The 21,347-nt window shown below is 39.4% G+C and overlaps 2 protein-coding genes across 3 annotated transcripts in view; both read right to left on the bottom strand.

Annotated features, from left to right (window-relative positions):
- Positions 1–21,347, bottom strand: part of Ptpn2 (protein tyrosine phosphatase non-receptor type 2) — a 59,393-nt gene that overhangs the window by 15,187 nt on the left and 22,859 nt on the right. For both annotated transcript variants that reach the window (XM_027402687.2, XM_027402688.2), the window contains exon 4: positions 13,782–13,880. In XM_027402687.2, coding sequence (XP_027258488.1) covers positions 13,782–13,880 — 99 coding nt within the window. The remainder of the gene's footprint in view (positions 1–13,781; positions 13,881–21,347) is intronic.
- On the bottom strand, positions 9,449–10,060 carry LOC103163091 (charged multivesicular body protein 5-like). Its single transcript, XM_035440090.1, has one exon. The coding sequence runs from the start codon at positions 9,953–9,955 to the stop codon at positions 9,563–9,565; it is 393 nt and encodes a 130-aa protein (XP_035295981.1). The 5' UTR covers positions 9,956–10,060; the 3' UTR covers positions 9,449–9,562.

Here is a 21,347-nt window from a genome sequence, read left to right as displayed (position 1 = left end):
GGTCTCTTTATATAGTACTGGCTATCCTGGACATCACTGTGTAGATCAGGCTGTGAACTCACAGAGATCCACCAGCATCAGCTTCCTGAATGCTGGGATTAAAGGCACAGGCCATCACACCCTGCTAAAGTGTGCTATTCTTAAAGCATAATTACATTTTAACAGATTCAATTTGGGTTTCTAAAATATCAGGCTCATGAAAGAATCTTATCCTCAGCAAGCACCAAAGAGGCTTTCTTTCAATCCAGTCAGTGGTGACACACTCTTTTAATCCCAGTACTTGGGAGACAGAGGCATGCAGATCTCTAAATTCAAGGCCAGCCTGGTCTACAGAGTGAGTTCCAGAACAGCCAACCAGAAGAATCAGAAGCCCCCCCACACACACACACCTAGAATTGTTAGGCAAGTTAAGTATAACAAATAAAGCATAAGAGGGCTATGAGTACATTTTATAGTAAAGAAAGAAACAGAAATAGTATTAAGGAGAACAGGGCAAATGCAAAAGAAAATCCAACATATGCATACCAGAGGGGCCCAAAGAACACCAACAACAACAGGAGCAGAACAGATACTATGATTTAATAATCCTTTCATTTTTTAAAAAAGGCATTTGAAACTACATACTGAAAGGTCAAAACTACCTGCAAAAACTCATCAAACGTTAAGATATATTTTGGAAAAATAAATGTTAAAGAAAAAGGGAGAGGGGATAGAGAGATGGCTCAGGGATTGAGAACACTTGTTGCTGTTGCAAACGACCTGGGTTTGATTCCCAGCACCCATATGATGGTACACAACCATCCATAAACCCAGTTCCAGAGATCTAACATGGAAACACATGGCACATATATACTGGCAAAACATTCATATACCTAATATAAAATAAATTAAAGAAAAAAAAAAGAAAGAAAGAAGATGGGCTGGAGAGATGGCTCAGAGGTTAAGAGCACTGGCTGCTCTTCCAGAGGTCCTGAGTTCAATTCCCAGCAACCACATAGTGTCTCACAAGCATCTGTAATGAGATCTGGTGCCCTCTGCTGGCATGCAGGCATACATGCAGGCAGAATACTATATACATAATAAATAAATAAATAAATCTTTAGAAGACACAAGAAAAAGGGTGAAAACCCTTTTGACTAATAAAGGCATAATAAATAATGGATTTAAATATGAAATAACACCCATTTGACTTGAATAGTAATCTATAATGCTAAAAAAGAAATGAATGTATTTTAGCTCAAAGAAAAGCAAGTAAGAGCCATTAATTTTGTTTTAATTTTATGTGCATGGGTGTTTTGCCTGCATGTATGTCTGTGTGAGAGTGTCAGGTTCCCTGGAACTGGAGTTATAGACACTTGTGAGCTGCCATGTGGGTGCTGAGAATTGAACCCAGGTCCTGTGGAAGAGCAGTTAGTGCTCTTAACCATTGAGCTCCAGCCTCTGAGCCAAAGTAACTTTTAAGTACTAAAATACCAGATGCATTTTCAGTGACATGTAAGAAATCAGAGATTAAAATGTCCACAAGGGGCTAGAGAGATGGCTCAGCAGTTAGCAGCACTTGTTCACGCACACGACCCAGGTTTGATTCCCAGAACCTACGTGGTGGCTCATACCATGCCTTACTCCAGTTCCAGGGGATTGATGCTTTTCTCTGATCTCTCAGGGTACCAGACACATATGTGGCACACACACACACATTTGGGCAACACACTCATACACATAAAAGGAAATAAGTAAGTCTTTAAAAAAAAAATGTAATGCCCATGAGTAAGTAGTTCCTTATGACTTAACAATGAGTATTAGAGTAAGTGAACAGATACCAACAAAGACTGGTGATGAATATTAAATACACCCAGATGGTCCTCTTAAACATCCAATTCTTTTTTTTCTTTTTTTCTTTTTTTAAAGAGACAGGGTTTCTAGACCAGGCTGTCCCTGAACTCAGAGAGATCCTCCTGCCTCTGTCTCTCAAGTGCTGGGATTTAAGAAAGGCATGCACCACCACTACCCAGCTGAACATCCAATTCTTAAATGTTCTGGAACCAATCTCCCACAGGTATGAAGCATGTGGATAGAATTTAGATTAAAAGAGGGATATGGGAAATATTACATTCTCTAGATAAAAGTACAACTAAAAACAACAAAAAGAAGGTGGCTGGAGAGATGGTTCAGTGATTAAGAGCACTTGCTGCTCTTGAAACAGGACACAAGTTTGGTTTCCAGCACGCACATGGCTGCTCACAACTCCAGTTCCAAGGGAATAAAATGCCTCTTCTACACTCAGGCGCCAAGCATGCACACGCACACAAACATACAAGCTCATACACATAATATCATACACATAAAAATAAAAGTAAATTCCTGGGCAGTGGTGGCATATGCCTTTAATGCCAGCACTTGGGAGAGACTGGCAGATCACTGTGAGTTCAAAGACAGCCTGGTCTACAGAGTGAGTTCCAGTACAGTCAGGTCTGTTAAAGAGAAGCACTGTCAATAGGAAGGAAGGAGGGAGGAAGGGAAGAGAGAATTAAATAAACAAAAATGCAAATATACAACAGTTAATTAATCCTAAAAGGAAAAAAATTTAAAAGAGAGACTGAGGAAAATATATTAAAATGTCAAACTATACTCAATAATTATTCTGGATGACAATGTTACTCAAACTGTTTTCAGTGATATTAGGAAAGGCAAAATGAGTCATCACACAATTCTGATGTCTGATATACTGGATATTTTTGGTATATTTCTGATGTCTTTTTGAAACGGGATTTTCTGGAAGGGAAAAAAGCAGCAGACTTAAGACATACAGAGTAAAATCAACTTCTAAATTTCCAGATTTGAATTGGAAATATCAATGTGTGTATGACTGAGAACCTTTTTTTTTTTTTTTAAAGACAGGGTCTCTCTACATAGTCCTGGCTGTCCTGGAACTCTCTATGTAGACTAGAGGTTGGCCTTGAACTAAGAGATCTTCCTGCCTCTGCCTCCTGAGTGCTAGGAGTAAAGGCATGCCCCACCACATCCTGGCCTGAATCTATCTTAACACACACATTTTCCTTAGCTATATTCATTGAAAAATCTAAAGAATGATTGAGCTAATAGCAACACATGTCTTTACTTTGTAGTGATCAAGAAAAATTGTTGCTCAAAGTGCCAGGCATGATGGCATACCCCTTTAATGCCTGCAGAGAGTTCAAGGCCAAACAAGTTCCAAGACAGACAGGACTACATGAAGAGACCCTGTATTAAAAACAAAACAAAACAAAACACCCACTGCCCAATAAAAGAAACAGGCTGCTGAGGAATAAGTTATTTGAGGTCTGAGGTGTCAACAGCTGAGCCTGCAATTGGTAGGCATTCCAGAGAAAAGCAAGCTACTAAAGTCTCAACTCTACATTACAAAGATTAAAGCTCAACTTAAAAAATTTTGCTATCCAATGAAGGAGTTATTTGATCTCCAGTAAGTAAGTATAATATAAAGCAAAGGGATAAAATGAATCAAATCTTTTCCCCACCCTAGACAGGGTTTCTCTATGTAGACCTGGCTGTCCTGGAAATCACTTTGTAGACCAGGCTGTCCTCAAGAACTCAAGATCCACCTGCCTGTAACTCCTAAGTGCTGGAATTAACGGTGTGCAAGACCATCCAGCATAAATCGAACCTTTAAATTTAGAAATTCATCCACTCCTACCATTCCTTTTCAATAAAAACCAAAAAGCCAGGGTTGGGTGTAGTGACATATGCTTTAATCTCAGCACCTGGGAGGCAGAAGATGACTCTGAGAGTTCAAGGCTAACATAGTCTACACAAGAGTTGCAGGCCAGCCAGTACTTCATAATAAGACCATATCTTAGACCCCCTGAACATGGGTGTCAGTGAAGAGGCCTCAGCAATCTATGCTGATACTCTCTCAGTCTAGACACATTGGGGGAGGACCCAGGCTTTTGAAGAATCCCCATGGAAGGCCTCACCCTCCCTAGGGAGCAGAAAGGGGATGGAATAGAGGGTTAGTGGGGGATAGGGGAGGAGGGGAGGGAGAGGGAACTGGAATTGACATGCAAAACAAATTTGTTTCTAATTTAAATTAAAAGGAAAAAAAAGGAGCCTAACTTAAAAAAAAAAAAAGCCCAACGAAACACCCCCCCAACAAAACAACAAAACCCAAAAAGCCCAAGCAATATACATAACACACAAAACAAAACAAACTCCAATTAGTCATCTGTTGATAATACTATGGAAGAAACCATGTTTGAAAACTCTTTGGCATGTGTTTAACAGCTGCTAAGTAGAAAGTTTTTCTGGTTTTTGTTGTTGTTGTTCATTTGGGGGTAGGGGGTGTTTCTATTTTTCAAGACAGTGTTTCTCTGCTTGTTTTGGCTATCCTGGAAATCACTCTGTAGACCAGGCTGGCCTGAACTCACAAAGGTCCACCTGCCTCTGCCTCCCCAGTGCTGGGATCAAAGGTGTGAGCCACCATTGTCCGGCTGGCTCTTGTTTTTGATTTTTTGTTGAAGCATTCCACTAAAACTAGACAAGGAAAGAATTGATGATCTTGTAAGCAAAAATTAATTAGAGGTAAAAAAATTGACTAACAAAGATGTGTAGGTCATTAGAACAAACAAGCAGACATTACAGGCCTTTTGATGAAGGCCTGTAATTAGTTATTACTTAGTAAGAATTCCCAGCCCACAAAAGAATCCTTCAACTCCATCTAGATATATCCACAAGTATCATTTATAGGTTTTGGTGGTACTCTGAGGGAATCAATAAAGAAATTTTACTTTGAAGTGAGAAGGGCAAAATTTACACATCATTTCAAAATTACACTGGCTCCACATTCAAACAAAACAATGTCGAAACCACTGAACTTTTAGATGAGTTTGGAAAATATGGAAAACAAGTACAGATGGCTATGTTGACACTATTGGAAATTTTTGTTATGTCAATGTCAAGACAAATTAAAAAAAACAAAAACAAAAACAAAACATATACTATCACCAAATCTATGAATTTAGGAAAAATTAAGAATAGCATAGTGCCGGGGAGTGGTGGCGCACGCCTTTAATCCCAGCACTCGGGAGGCAGAGGCAGGTGGATCAAAGCCTGGTTTACAGAGCAAGTGCCAGGAGAGGCTCCAAAGCTACACAGAGAAACCTGTCTCAAAAAAAAAAAAAAAAAAGCATGGTATATTACAGCTGGAAGAGATCTTAAGAGTCAGTATTCCTAATGTCTGACAGAAAATGATTCTAAACCACATAAAACTTAGTTACACCACTAACTGCCCCAGTTCTTAAGGTTACTGGGTTATCTGATATGAATCTCCACACTTTTCCTTCCTTCCCCATCTCTCTCTTTCTTAGACACAGTCTTACTTGGTCTGGCCTGGAACTCACAGAGATCTGCCTGCCTCTACCTATGCCTCCTGAATGCATCACTGCACCTGGCCCTTTTTATTTTTAAAAGAGAATACTTACTTTAAATTGTGTGCTCTGTGAGTATGTGCCTATGAATACAGGTATCTTGTGAGTTCAAAAGAGGGGTACTGAAACCCCCGAAGATAAGAGTTACATATGGCTTTGAGTTGCCCAACTTGGGTGTTAGGGTGCTAGGGTTGTCTGCAAGAACAGTATTTGCTCTTAACTCCTGCACCCGACACTATTTCTTTACCTCTCCCCTTTCACTCTACCTTTAAGCAAAACTGTCTCACCTTTCTACTTGTCCCTGTTGTCTCCCTCCTACTATTCACTTCCCCTTTCCTCTAGATTTTCTTTATCAATCTAATACCAACCTAATGTTACTCTGATATTTTTCTTTTTTCTTTGCCACTCATACCCATAGTGTCTCAGCACACAACCATTCTAAAAGGAATCCTTTAATTTCTAAAACAGCTGGAGTTCGTGTGGTGATTGCTACTTGATTATTTCTATATGTGAGCAGTGGATTTACTCTTAAATAGTGATTTACACTGGCACTATTATTCTTTCAAGCGATTATTGGGTATTGAACCTAGCGTTCAACACCTGGTGTTCAACAGCCCAGTAGATAAAACAACACCTTCACTCTATTACAACCTAGTTCCTCTTCAACATGGCAAGCATTAACACAGAAAAAGATAAACAAAATCAACTAGACAAAAATAATAACAAACCTCACCTCAGATGCACAAATGCAAAAGAGAAACAAGGGAAACATGAGAAGTCAAGGCAGTATGATATCTCCAAAACTTACTAGTCCCACAGTAATGTCATTTAATCAGAGGAAATTCCAAAGAAATCAAAGAGGGGACTGAGGAGACAGCTTAGTGGGTAAAGTGGTCACTGCATAAACACCAGAAGTTATAGACTGGATCCCAGTACCACAGAATAAAGCTGGGCACAGAGGTGAGCACACAGATGTGGGGTAGCAGACACAAGTGAATCCCAGGGGCTTAATGGCCAATCAGTATAGCCCATTTGTGAGCTCCAGGTTCAGTGAGACAATCTTTCACCACAGATAGGCCATCCTGACAAAAACTGATCGGAGTTAAATACCACACATTAAATGGACACTCTGCAAACATCACAGATTACATGTTCTTAGCAGCAGCCCAAGAAACTTCCTTTAAATGAGATCACTGTTGTGGAATACTGTCCTCTAGGATGAGACACCACTGTGCTTTAGAACTTCAGCAGCCGTGATTACCCATAGGAGATCTGTACTGGATTGAGCCCTTTAACACTCCATCATGGACAGAGGACCTCGCAAGGCTCTTCTCTTAAGTTTATAGACAGTTAACAGTGGCTGAGGAAAAAGAGATGTTTTTCGAGACATGGTCTCACCAGGTAGCTCTTGCTGCCCTGAAACTCATTATGTACACCAGGCAGGCCTTGAATTCAGAGATCCTGTTTGCCTCTGGAGTACTGGGATCAAAGTTATGCACCATCATGGCTGGCTTTCAGAGAGATTTTTTTTTGGGGGGGAGGGGAATGGAATCACTTATAAATTGCCAATGTTTCTAAAACTAACCTCACACCTATGCTACTGTAAACAATGCTGTTCACTAGCCGCCAAACTACACTTGAGTGCAACTATCTGTTTCTATCACTGATGCCCTATCTGGAGTGAGCAGATGCTTGTCTCACTGGAAAATTCACACAACATTCTTATAGAAAGCAAGACTTTTTTTTTTTTTTTTTTTCGAGACAGGGTTTCTCTGTGTAGCTTTGGAGCCTATCCTGGCTCTGGATACCAGATCTGGAAACCAGGCTGGCTTTGAACTCACAGAGATCCGCCTGCCTCTGCCTCCCGAGTGCTGGGGTTAAAGGCGTGTGCCACCAACGCCCAGCTTCTTCTTCCTTTTTAAAAGACAGAATATTGCTAAGTGGATCACCCTGTCTTTGAACTACTGCCAACAACGCCCATCTAGAAAGCAAGTCTTAAGGAAAACTGAATAGCTTATACTCCACTTGACCTCAATGGGATAAAACTATAAAGCAACAAGAAAAACTAGAAAACATACAAAGATTTATAGATTGAAAACAAAACACCAAAAAGAAACAAACAAAAAACCACAACTGAATGAGAAATGGGTCGATGAAGAAATCAAAGTGAACAAAAATATGTACAGAATTACATGAGAAATTAAAACATAAAATTACAAACCCTGTGGAATACAATGAAAGCAGTCCTTGAGGGAAGTTTATAGCTGTAAGTGCCTATCATAAAAGTAAGTACATAAATACATCAGAAATATCTCAAATAAATAATGATGTACCTGAGACTTTGGAAAAACAAAAACAAGCCAAGCCTGAAAGTAGTAGATGGTAAGAATTAAGATCAGGGGGCTGGAGAGATGGCTCAGAGGTTAAGAGCACCGACTGCTCTTCCAGAGGTCCTGAGTTCAATCCCAGCAACCACATGGTGGCTCACAGCCATCCGTAATGAGATCTGGTGCCCTCCTCTGGTGTGCAGATATACATGGAAGAAGAATATTATATACATATTAAATAAATAAAATCTTAAAAAAAAAAAAGAATTAAGATCAGGGCAGAAACTAATGAAATGGAAACTAAAGAAACAATACAAAGAATCAGTGAAACAAATGCTTGCAAATTCACTTTATGAAACCAGCATTACTCTAATAGTAATGCTGGACAAAGACAGAACACACAAATAAAGTGATAGACTACTGTCTCTGGTGAATATAACTAGAAAATTCTCAATAATAATACTGCAAACTGAATTCAAGAACACAGAAAAGAGATCATTCACCATGATCAAGTTGGCTTCATTCCAGAGATGCAGGGATGGTTCAACATATGCAAATCAATAATCATACTCCACCACATAAATTGACTCAAGGACAGAAATCACATGATGTTGAAAAGACATCCCTTCATGATAAAAGTCCTAAAGAGACTAGGAATAAAAAGAACATATTTTAACATAATAAAGGCTATATATGACAAACCTATAGCTAATATCACAACATCACACCAAATGGAGAAAAATTCAAAACATTTTGGCTACAATCAGGACCAGGACAGAGGTTTTCATCTTTCTTTACTCTTATTCAATATGGCATTTGAACTTGGGTTTGTTGGCTTTTTTGGTTTTTTTTTTCCTTTTGAAAAATATTTATTGAGTATAAATAAATGTCCTATACATTAAATATCAAGAAATGTCCATTATTCATTACAAGTCAGGCTATAATACTGAGGGAACCATGGGATCAAAATAGCAACTCATGATACAGAGTGACAGTTCATTCCAACATTAGACAGAGTAATGATTTGCTCACATGACACAGCAAAACCTATCAAAAAAAACAAAAAAACAAAAAAAAACAAAGGCTACCACTTAAACCCACCTATAACACCACAATAGACAATGGTTTTGAAGCATACTATCCAGTCTCAATCTCATTAATAATCTCTACGTTATCAATGTATCAAGTCACATAGAGACTGTACTTCTACATAAAATTTAGAGTCTTATCTGCTTGGTTTTATTTCAAATTATTGTTAATGAGTGAAAACAAGTCATACAAAGTCAAAGAGACTTTTCTGTTAGTCTTTACTAAGAGGGAAAAAAACAATCAAGCTTTAGTAAAAGAAAGCTTCCCCCAAGCAATGAATTTCTTTTTTTTTTTTTTTTTAAGATTCTATTTATCTATTATGTATACAACATTCTGCGTCCATGTATATCTGCACACCAGAAGAGGGCACCAGATCTCATAATGGATGGTTGTGAGCCACCATGTGGTTGCTGGGAATTGAACTCAGGACCTCTGGAAGAGCAGTCAGTGTTCTTAACCTCTGAGCCATCTCTCCAGCCCCCTCAATGAATTTAATGGAAAAATTAAAATGCAGGAGCAATGTAATTAGCTTTTCCTCCAAAGAAAGGAAAGAAATCTAAATCTGTTTGGCAAATTGGGAAATACCTCCTAGTCCCAGAATACATTTTTTATGTCATGTGCTGGAATGCTGCAAGTTTAGAAAGCTGGAATCTGTGGGAGTCCAAATTCATCCACCAGCACTCCATCCTTGTTTTTCTGGAATTGCAGGTGCAGATGCTGCTTCGTCTAAGAACTTTCTTCATCAGCCAGAAGCTCATCACCCAGCGCATCCAACTCTGCTTCCAGGTCATCCTCATCTAACTCTGGGGTGCCGTAGCTGCGACCAAGTGCTTCATGGATTTCGTTTGCATCTTCCATCATATCTTCCAGCTTGTCTTGTAAATCCTCAATCTGGTCAACTTTTACATGTTTGTATGCCTTCTTCATTTCCTTTACTCCCAATCTGATGGCATCAACCATGGTCTTGATGTCCTTCAGTGACTGAATGGTGTAATTAGCCTGCTCCATGTTAAAGGACTGCTGGGAAAGGTTGTCTCGCTGCTGCTCATACATCCGCTTTTGCTTTAAAACCCTCAGGGCTTTCTGTTTGACCATGTTCTTGGCAGGGCCCTCTCTCATTTTCTTGATTTGATCCTTATATTTCACCAGCTCAACATCCAACCGGGAAATTGTTTTGTCAATGGATTCTGCCCTGCTATCCACCGTCCCAATGCAGTCAGTCAAGCTAGGCGACGGAGCCTTGGGCTTTGCTTTTCTGAAGAATGGGTTAATCTTGGCCAGTGGTGGAAAAAACCCAACACTGGATGAAAACCAGAAACGGAAGCGTAGTCGCTCTGGTTTCAGTTTCCGGCCCCGCCATGTGCAAGCCCAGAGTGCTCCAGTTTTGGGGGGTTTTGTTCATTTATTTATTTGTTTGTTTTTCAAAATAAGGTTTCTCTGTGTAATAGTCCTGGGTGTCCAGGAACTCACTTCATAGACCAGGCTGGCCTCAAACTCACAGGGATCCACCTGTCTGGTATTAAAGGCTTGAGTCACCACAGCCTAGTTTTTGTTTTTTTGTTTTTTTTTTTTTTTAAGATCTTACTTATTTATTATGTATACAACATTCTGCTTCCATGTATATCTGCACACCAGAAGAGGGCACCAGATCTCATTATTGATGGTTGTGGAGCCACCATGTGGTTGTTGGGAATTGAACTCAGGACCTCTGGAAGAACAGCTGGTGCTCTAACCTCTGAGCCATCTCTCCAGCCCCACCACAGCCCACTTTTAACTAGAGCAGTAACATAAGAGAAGGAAATGAAAGGGACACAAACAGGAAAGGAAGAAGCCTATGCATCCTTATATATTGATAAAATAATCCTACATGTAAGAGATTCTAAAAACTGGATCAGAAAATTCTTAGATTTGATGAACAGTTTTTACAAGTGTCAGAATACAAAATTAACATACAAAATCATTAGTCTTCCTATATATCAACAATAAACATGTTTGAGGATATTTGATCACACTGTGAACCCCAAGTTTGTGTTATTTACTGGAATAACCTGTTTCTAGTTGTGGCGTGGTTCAGCCCTAGCACATACCTTTACTCCAAGAGCTTTCTGCTTATTTTAAACAGGATTAAATAAAGTTAACCAAAATCAAGAGGTCCATCAAGCAAACAGTTGACAGGAAATAAACAAGAAAAAAAAAAAAAGAGTAAGAGGGAGTCAGGAAGGTGGATTGAGAGATGCACAAGAAGCAGAAGGGAGGGACATTCAGTTGGAGTTTTTTGTTTGAGATGAGAGAGGGGAAGTTTTTCCAGGATGTTGTCTGAGGAGGAAGGTCAACTGGGTGCTTTCTCTGTCTTTCTGAACTAGCAGACTTTTACCCCAACATCTGGCTCACAAGTCTTTATTGGTAAATTGGACCAATAAAATTTTGTTTAAAAAACTCAGGTAAAGAGATCTCTACAATACAAGCTACAATATTAAAAAAACAAAACAAAACAAACAAACAAACAAACAAACAAAAAAACTGAGGGGCGTAGAAGATGGAAAGACTTTCCCTGTTCACATATTAGAAGAATATTGTGGCTCAGTAAGAAAAAGTCTTCCTGGCCAGTCGTTAGTGGCCACGCCTTTAATCCCAGGACTGGGGAGGCAGAGGCAGGTGGATCGATGTGAGTTCGAGGTCAGCCAGGTCTCCAGAGCGAGTGCCAGGATAGGCTCCAAAGCTACACAGAGAAACCCTGTCTCGAAAAACCAAAAAAACAAAACAAAACAAAAAACCAAAAAAATCCCTGAAAGTTCTAAAGACCCTAAGGGGGAGGGGGCATCCAATTCTGAAAAACAAAACAAACTAAAACAAAAACAATCCTCAATAATAGTAGATCACACACATATACCACAAAGCCATAATACCAAAAAGGGCATGGTACTGTCACAAAAAGAAACACAGATTATTATTCCAATACAAAGTGAACCCAGGCTGGGCAGTGGTGGTGCATGACTCTGATCCCAGCACTTGGGAGGCAGAGGCAGGTGGATCTCTGAGAGTTCGAGACCAGCCTGGTCTACAGAGAGAGTTCCAAGACAGACTCCAGAGAGCTATACAGAGAAATTGTCTCCAAAAACCAAGAGGGAGGGAGGGAGGGAGGGAGGGGGAGGGAGGGGGAGGGATGGGGGGAGGAGGGAGGGAGGGAGGAGGAGGGATGGGGGGGGAGGGAGGGGGGGAGGGAGGAGGGGTGGGGGGATGGGGGGGGAAAGGAGGGGGGAGGGGGGGACAGAGGGGGGGAGGGGGGACGGAGGGGGAAGGAAGGAAGGAAGGAAGGAAGGAAGGAAGGAAGGAAGGAAGGAAGGAAGGAAGGAAGGAAGGAAGGAAGGAAACCCAGAAAAGGCCAGCTTCAGCCAGGTGATCTTTGTTGCATGTATCACAGGGAGATGAGTGGGTGAGTAGATCTTGAGGGCTCCCAACCAATCCAATCAAAACAAGGGCCCACAAGTTTGGTGAGAGGCCTGGTCTCAAAGAAAGCAGAAAGCAACGAAGAATAAACTGTACCCCCTAGAGAACACACACACACACACACACACACACACACACACAATACAAAGACCTAGGTATGGTTTTCTGAACAGGACCCTACTCACTTAGGAAATAATGTCAACAAATGACAAAAGAAACCTCATGAAATCAAGACATTTTGCGCAGAAAAGCAAATTGTTAAGTGAACAAAGCATACAGAATAGAAATTCTTTGCTACTCATTTTATCTGACAGAGGACTAATATCTAGAAAAACCCTAATCCCATCAATAAATCAGCTAATGAAATAAGTAGACAAGAAGAGGCACAAAGGTCATTATAACATGAAAAAAATGTTCAACCTTACTAGCTATCAAGAAAAACAAACTAAAACTGCACTAAAATCACCATCTCACTCTAGGCAGGATGACAGTCATTAAGAAAAGATAAAACTGTTGGATATAGTGATGCACACCTTAAATTCCAGCATTCAGAAGGCAGAGGCAGGTGGATCTGTGAGGTCGGCCTGGTCTACACAGGTTGATTCAAGACAGACAGGGCTACACAAAATAAAGAAAAAAACAACCAACAAGAGTAACACCACCAAAAAAAAAAAAAAAACTGAAAACCTCTGCAGGCAAGGATGTGGACAGAAGGGAGCTGGTACACACTGCTGATGAGAATTGAGAATGTGAACTACTCCAGCCAGTACGGAGGTTCAACAACACAAAAAACTAAAAAGAGAGCTACAATACAACTCAGCTGTAGCACTTCTGGGTATCTACCTACAGAACTCCAAGTCAACATATCACAGAGACACCTACACTTTATCAACATTTACCAAGTCACAAAAGCTAAGCTACAAAACCAACTCGTGTCCACAGAATAGATGAAGAAAATATGGTATATTTACAGAATGAAAACTTCTAACCAAAAGGAGCATAGTTATGTCATTTGTAGAAATATGGATGCAACTGAAATAAACATATCAAGTGAAATATGAAAATCTCAGAAAAAGATAGGGTATTTTCTATAGTTTACCTATTTATACAAAATCTAGGAATGGACATGAAAGTGGAAGTGGCACTGTCTAGGAATACAAAACGAAGGGCTAAAAGGAGGAGAACTGGCAGAAAGGGAAGAGTGAGGAAACAAGGCCGGGAACACATTCAAGAAATCACCTACACTTATAGGACAATGTCCTTATGGAACAGAATAAGTCATATAGTACTATGAATCTAGAAAAAAATTTTTAAAATTTAATGAAAATGAGAGGAAGGAAAAGTATTCGTTATTTCTCTGGTCAGAAATATCCTGGCCATTATCCTTTAGACACCAGAGGCCCAAAGTAATGAATAAGTATCCTCTGCCAAGATGAAAAATTTGTAAACTAGTGATCACATATAGCATATTAAACCATATGTATTAAATATTACTCACCGATTCTTTCTCTACAGTACGGTTTAACATGACAACTGCTTTGGTCTTCTGCTGCCACACCATGAGCCAGAAGTGGCAACATGTGTTAGGAAGTGGACCCTGTAATAATAGAACAGGAGCACATCAGGGAAAGGAGCAGGAAAAGGACAAAGCTTCAAAGATGCTACTGAAAGGCACTACTGTGGCCAATGGATTAGGTCCTGCTAAGTAAATCAAGACATTAAATGCACTTAAATTCAAAATATAGTCTTTCTTTTTATTTAGACAGAAAAGAGATGATGGGGAAAGTACTTCTGTGTATGTTTATCTTATTGATTGTTGAATAAAATACTGTTTGGCCAATGGCAGCAAGTTAGAAAGGACCAGGAGTCAAAGAGGATTCTGGGAAATGTAGTAGAGAAGTGGTGATCCAGGCCGAAAGTGACATAGCAAGGAGACTCATATTTAGCAAGGAGAAACAGGAAGTGTACCCTTTTCCCCTTTGCCTCCTCCAGCGGCAGGATTTGAGCCACCAGCAAGAGAGGGTGCCAGCAAAAGGCATCCTCTATAAAGATAAGTCTTATAACATATATAGATTTATGATAATTAAGACTGAGCTAACAGATGAGAAATCCTAGTCATTGGCCAAGCAGCATTTGAACCTAATACAAGTCTCTGTGCATTAATTTGGGCCCTACCTCAGGCGGACGGCTGGCCTAAAGCGCACATGTGGCAGTGGGGCTCGCTCGGCTTTTGGCAGAGAGATTTATTGTAACAATATAGTCTGCATTCATTAAAACTTTTCCTCTATATTTTATTAACTTAGGCAGAAAAAGAACTGTATGGGATAACTGGTTCAGAATTAAAAGCTGATTAACTAGATTCAAATAACAGTTACAAAATACAAGCAAGATTTTGTGACAAAGCCAACTTAGTCCACTGCTTCTGATACTATCATGTTGTTATGGCTTTGCTGGTGTGACCAAAGGTGCCTACAGTACAGCACACAGGCAAACCAGAATGAGAATCCTGAGTGAGAACACCTGGGGGCTCTAGTTCTAGCTACAAAGGATGTCAGAAAAGGAAATCTGTCTTTTTCAGTTTCTGCCAATAGACAGATGACATTTCATCGGAGGATCTGAGGGAAATGGGGAAGTTTATGTCATTATTGACCAACCAAACGGTTCAAATCAACACAAAAGAATTTGCAGGGGAAGAAAAGTCATGAAAGTACCTGCAAATCAGTTTGCTGTGCCTAGTATCATCTGGTAGAGCTAAAAGTGGACAATAGTCCTTATTACAAAAAAAGGGGGGAAAAAAGCAACTATATACTTCCAACTACTTTCATGTTTGTCTTAATGATAGCATAGGGTTTAAAAAACAAAACAAACAAACAAACAAACAGGATATGAAGAAGCATGCCCAGACTGACTGAATGACTTTCCTTCCTTTCTTCCTTCTGCCTTCCCCCCTCCTTCCTTCTTGTAGGGCTGGAGATGTAGCCCAGGGCACCTCATGCAAGCTGAGGACATAATACCCTACTACTGAGCTCTAAAACCAACCTCCACCTAAACATTTAGCAAACTTCCAGATCAATGTAGCAGACTATCCAGTGTTGGGAGCAGGGAAGACCAGAGCTGCAGCCGCACATGTAATAAGAATTAAAATAGTTCTACACAGAAATCATCTTTAGGGCAGATGGAGTTCTTGGTGTGTAGCTCATATTCAATACATATTGCTTAACTGAATAAACTCTAAAGTTAACTTGTAAAAATGCTAGATGTCTGGGAAATTACAACTTTATTGGTTTTTTTGTTTCAAAACAGGGTTTCTCTGTGGCTTTGGAGGCTGTCCTGGAACTAGCTCTAGTAGACCAGGCTGGTCTCCAATTCACAGAGATCTGCTGGCCTCTGCCTCCCAAGTGCTGGTATTAAAGGCATGTATAACCTTATTGTTAAAGGATATGATCCTCTTCATCCAATGTACATCCATTTCTAAGATGAAAAAACAAACATCCTCCCGACCAAAAAAAGAAATGAGAAAATCCCTAGTAAAATGAATGCCTTTTCTTTTCATCAAAAAACAAACAAAAAAACAAAAAAACAACAACAACAACAAAAAAAACACAACATGGGCCGGGAGTGGCAACCCACTCCTCTAATCCCAAAGAGAGGTCTCTGTGAGTTCAAGGCCAGTCTTGGTCTACACTGTGAGTTTCAGGCTAACCAGGGCCACATAGTGAGACCCTGCCTCAAAAATAAATAAATAAAAAAACAAAAACAAAAACATAAAGTGAGACCAGAAAGATGGCTTAGCAGTTAAGGGCACTTGTTGCTTTTTCTTTCTTCTTTCTTTTTTTTTCTTTTTTTGATTGTTCAGACAGGGTTTCCTCTGTGGCTTTGGAGACACTTGTTGCTTTTTCAAAGGACTCCACAGTGTGGCTTACAGTTACCTATAACTAGCTCTAAGGGATCTGACACTTTCTTCTGGCCTCATTAGGGACTTTTATATGAGTGGTGCACATATGAAACTCTCTCTCTCTCTCTCTCTCTCTCTCTCTCTCTCTCTCTCTCTCTCTCTCTCTCTCTCACACACACACACACACACACACACACACACACACACACAGACACACAATTCTCAGTACTTCAGTACAGTACTCAGTAATGAAGTCCTTTGTGCGAACATACATACTTCAATTCTATTACTGGTTGTAAAGACTAAACAATAAACAAGCAACAGCTGTTACAGTATAAAGAACAACAGATTCTAAAAAGACAGGAATTCATCTGTCAGTTCTTCCACAAGCTAGCAAAGCTACCAAGTTGGTTTTTTTTTTTTTTTTTTTTTTTTTTTTTGGTTGTTGTTGTTTTGAGACAGGGTTTCTCTGTGTAGTCTTGGCTGGCCTGGAACTCACAGAGATCCACCTACCTCTGCCTCCTAGTGTTGGGATTAAAGGCATGCACCACCACCAACTGACTGAAATGCTACCAAATTTTTAAACAGTAAAATAGACAGGATATACCAAGACACACTAGAAAAAAAAAATCTAAGACTTAGGCAAAAGACAACCTAGTAAGCAACAAAGAACAATCAGAACACTGTAGGTAAAAACTTTAAATGTAGGTCTTCTCTCTGTTCAAGTAATATGCTATGAATAGGTATGACTGAAATGTAGACTCAATCCCTACAAAGTACATTCTACAGGACACAGAAGAAAGTGACTGAGAAATTTTGCCAAAATAGGCAGAACAGTCCTTCATATTTCCTACTTCAGTGAAAAGTCTGCCAGATACTATAGGCCTGTAGGCTGAAGATGGATGCACCTACATTACAGAAGAACTCTAGGTGGCTGCCCAGGCAGCCAGATTTCTCTGTCATTTCTAGAGTTTTTGAAGTTGCTTACAATGCACTTCCTGTTTACTTAGGTAATATATCCTTTTGGGGTTAAATACTAGATACTTATAGTTTCCTTAGCTATGATAAAAGATAAATTAGATATAAAATTTTAGACTCTCAAAAATGGGATAGATGATAGAGTATTTTCTTTTAATTTAAAACATTGTAGCTATAATTCTTGCTTGGTAACTGTTTTGTTACATATAATTTTACTATGTTAAAATTAAAACCTTCCTTTTTAATTAGACAACAAAGGGGAGATGATATGGGATGCCCCTTTGTATGCTGCAAATTTGTGTTGCCTTTTTTTTGTTTTTCAAGACAGGGTTTCTCTGTGTCGCTTTGGAGCCTATCCTGGCACTCTCTCTGGAGACCAGGCTGGCCTTGAACTCACAGAGATCTGCCTGCCTCTGCCTCCTGAGTACTGGGATTAAGGGTGTGTGCCACCAACACAGGGCATGAGTTGCTTTTATTGGTTGATGAACAAAGATGTTTTGGCCTATGACGGGCAGAATATATCTAGGCAGGAAAGTCAAAGAGAGATACAGAAAGAAGGTGGAATCAGGAAGATGCCATGTAGCATCAGTAGAAGATGGATGCCAGAACATTACCAGTAAGCCACAGCAATGTGGTGATACAGAGATTAGTAAAAATTGGTTAATTTAATTGTCAGAGCTAGTCAGTAATATTCCTGAGTCATTGGCCAAACAATTATAATTAATATTAAGCCTTAGAGTGGTTATTTGGGAACTGGAAGGCGGGACGAAAAACCTTCACTACATACAGATACAAATGCTTAGGAAGTTAAGTCATTTGTACAAAATCACACAGCAATTATAAGAAAGCAGAGAAAAGCCAGGTGTGGTGGTGGTGCATGCCTTTAATCATACCTAGCATTAAGTTAATTCAAGGCTAGTCAGGGCTACATAGTGAGACCCGTCTTTATTTAAAAAAAAAGAAAAAAGGAAAAAAAATTTTGGCTTCTTCTTATTCACTGATGACAGTATGATTTAATGGTAACATAAGATATAGCATTTAGGGCTGGAGAGATGGCTCAGAGGTTAAGAGCACTGACTGCTCTTCCAGAGGTCCTGAGTTCAATTCCCAGCAACCACATGGTGGCTCACAACCATCCATTATGAGATCTGGTGCCCTCTTCTGGTGTGCAGATATACATGGAAGCAGATATACATAATGAATAAATAAAATCTTTAAAACAAAAATATAGCATTTAAAAGAGAAGTTGCTCAAAGGTCAAATTATATAAAACATGCAAAGTAGAGGAAATGCTACAAAACTATTTTATTGTGTTTATTTATTTTGTTGTGTACTTCAGAGTGTGTGTGGATATGCATTATGTGTCACTGAGGGCAGCAAGTCAAAGGACAACTTAGAAGAGTTGGTTCTCTACACCATGTGGGACCCAGGACTGAGTTCAGGTTGTAAATCCTTTACCTACTGAGCATCTTGCTAGCCCACAAAACTTTTAATAAAACTTTTCATAAAAATAAATTTACTTCTCATTAGAATGTAATGTTCATAGTGGTAGGTGGTTTATGTGTTTATTTATTTAAAGACAAGGTCCCATGAATTGAGACTGACCTTGAACCACTGACCCTCTCTCTGCCTAGGATCATAGGCATGGCATTGACAATTACCATTCCTGGTTTGTTTTTTCCTTTAAAAAAAAAAATCAAAAACAAAAACCTGTTTTATTTGAGCAGTGACTGCCATTGTAGTTCTGAATAAATCTCTGGATGAACGAAGAGTCAATTAAATGTTCTCATCAGGACTTAGCACAGATTTAGTTAGAGCAGAGCACACCCCACCTTAGGTTACAGAGGTTGAGAACTAAGATCCCAGGCAGGGAGTATAGTTCAGATGTAGCAGTACTCACCTCATGTGTGTGAGGTCCTTAGGTCCTACCCTGCCTAAAACAAAAGTACTAACAAACCATGGTCCCTTGATGCGCATGGCGATAGCTAAAAGACCTGTTTTTAGGGCATAAGAGAAAGAATCAATGATACTGAAGGAAAAGCTGTGTTAAGGGTTGAACAATCATCTGTCCTGGTTTAGGTATGAAATGTTCGCCTTGGGCTGTTACAGACCTGATGCCTCTTGATTGACTTTTGAGCGGCATGGACCTAATCAAAGGTTAATTTCTTGGTTGGTTAGTATAGCAGCACTAGGAGGCAGTGTCTAGCAGGAGAAAGCACAGCACTGGGGATGGCCTTGTTGCAAAGCACTGTTTCCTGGCTGCCACAATATTCTGCCTTACCTTAGCCTTAAAGCTGACCTCAAACTTAATCTCTGAAATTAGAAGCCAAAATAAACCTTTTCCTTTTTAAAATCCCTTCAAGTAATTGTCACAGCAATGATCGCGTAATACATCATGCTTTTCCATGTTTTTATGTTTTCAGTAGAAAGTACATTTTAGCACTGAATATTGACTTAAGAAAATCATAAATGATTATGACTGAACATAAAACTCCAGTTAAATATACCAGCAAACTGAACTCTCAATCCCCATAAATGGCTGCTCCTAAATGATATGTATATGATTGATTCGTTCAACCCACATCAGTCCTGTCATGAAATTAAGGTGGGAATGGAAGACTTCATGAAAGCAGTCAGAAAAGTGGCTGGCTCTAAGAAGCTGGAGTCCAAACTGGACTACAAACCTGTGTGGTTTACTATCAGGGTTTTGATGGCTGCATGACAGACATTGGATTAATGTAAAAATAAAGTTAAGGAGACTATTGTATGTATTGGCAATGATCTCATTAAAAGTGAATAAATATGTATGAGCAACATAGTAGTATGTAATTTAGTAATTCTTTTAAAATTGATACAAAAAAGTTGTATGTTAATGTTGCATTTATTGCAGCAATATTTACAAAAGATGTGTTGAAGCTTTTCATATTTGCTTTGTGAGCATTTTATACAACATTCAAATGGTTTGAGATAGTACAGGAGAGTATTTACTATGACTTATTTTGTATTTTGTGTTCCTCATCCTGGAAAAATGGAATAAAATGTTTTAGTTGTCCTATAAAAAAATTAAGGTGGATATAAACACTATCATTTCTGTTGGTGGATATAAACACTATCATTTCTCAGGTCAGGCATTTGTGACCACTGAGTATTATAGTCTTTATTTAGTTGTTTATTATCAAGTAACTACATGAAGAAAATCATACTAGGTCCAAGTTAAAGAGGCAAATGATTCAAATAATAAAAGCTAGGTGTTTGCCACAAAGTGGTAGTACACACTTTTAATCTCAGCACTTGGGAAGTAGAGGCAGGCTAATCTCTGTGAGTGCAAGGCCAGCCTGGTCTACAAAGTGAGTTCCAGGATGGCCAAGGCTACACAGAGAAACCCTATCTAGGAAAAGTTAAAATAATAATAATTGTTTTCGATTAAGCTTTAGTGAGAATCAAACACTTAAAGGGAAAGTTTCAGCTTATTGTCGTTAGCCAGCACAATCTCCACAAAGAACTAGTATATGTTCTTGCACTAGTCTCAGTGTAGCTGAATTACTTCTCCATACCCTGGATGTTTAAGTACGGTACCACTGCAGACAAATATGTTTTGTAATGCCGTAACTAGATGCTTGTGGCCAGGAACACTAGCAATCCCTGGAGCAGCAGTCAGGGTACTCTTGCTAATTATCCATTACATCTTACAGGTACTGGCAGGAAGCAGCTCATCACTCTTATTAGATCAGCAAAGGGGCCAACAGAGTCAAAGTTCTGGATAGAATCATCAATATTCCTTCTCCTAGGTATAAACTACCTTTAGAAAGTGACTGTAGAAGGACGGTTAGGACCAGAGGACAGGATAAGATCTGAGAGTAGGAAAGAGAGGAAGCATGAGGGGGGAGGCTGCTGAGTACTTGGAGGCTCAGTGCCTAGGCCACCAAAAATCGATGTTCCTTAGCAGCTGGATAAATACAGCATCTTTTCAAATGTGTATTGTCTATCTATATTTTGCTCTGTGAGTTGTGAACTGATATCCTTAACCAGATTGCTTCTCTTTCCTTTTTAGTTACAGAAGCTACTTTACTTTAAGTAAAATAATTTGTTTCTCTGACAGAGAAAATTCTAATGGCTCACAGGTACATTAAGTTGAACTTAAAACACTTCATGCTTTTCTCTGTCTTTCAAATAGCAGGTTACAATAATCTG

This window comes from Cricetulus griseus, chromosome 2, assembly GCF_003668045.3.
Source record: "Cricetulus griseus strain 17A/GY chromosome 2, alternate assembly CriGri-PICRH-1.0, whole genome shotgun sequence".
In the NCBI taxonomy this organism is placed as follows: Eukaryota; Metazoa; Chordata; class Mammalia; order Rodentia; family Cricetidae; genus Cricetulus; species Cricetulus griseus.
The sequence above is the reverse complement of the archived record's forward strand: the minus strand, read 5'-3'. Positions and strand labels throughout refer to the sequence as shown.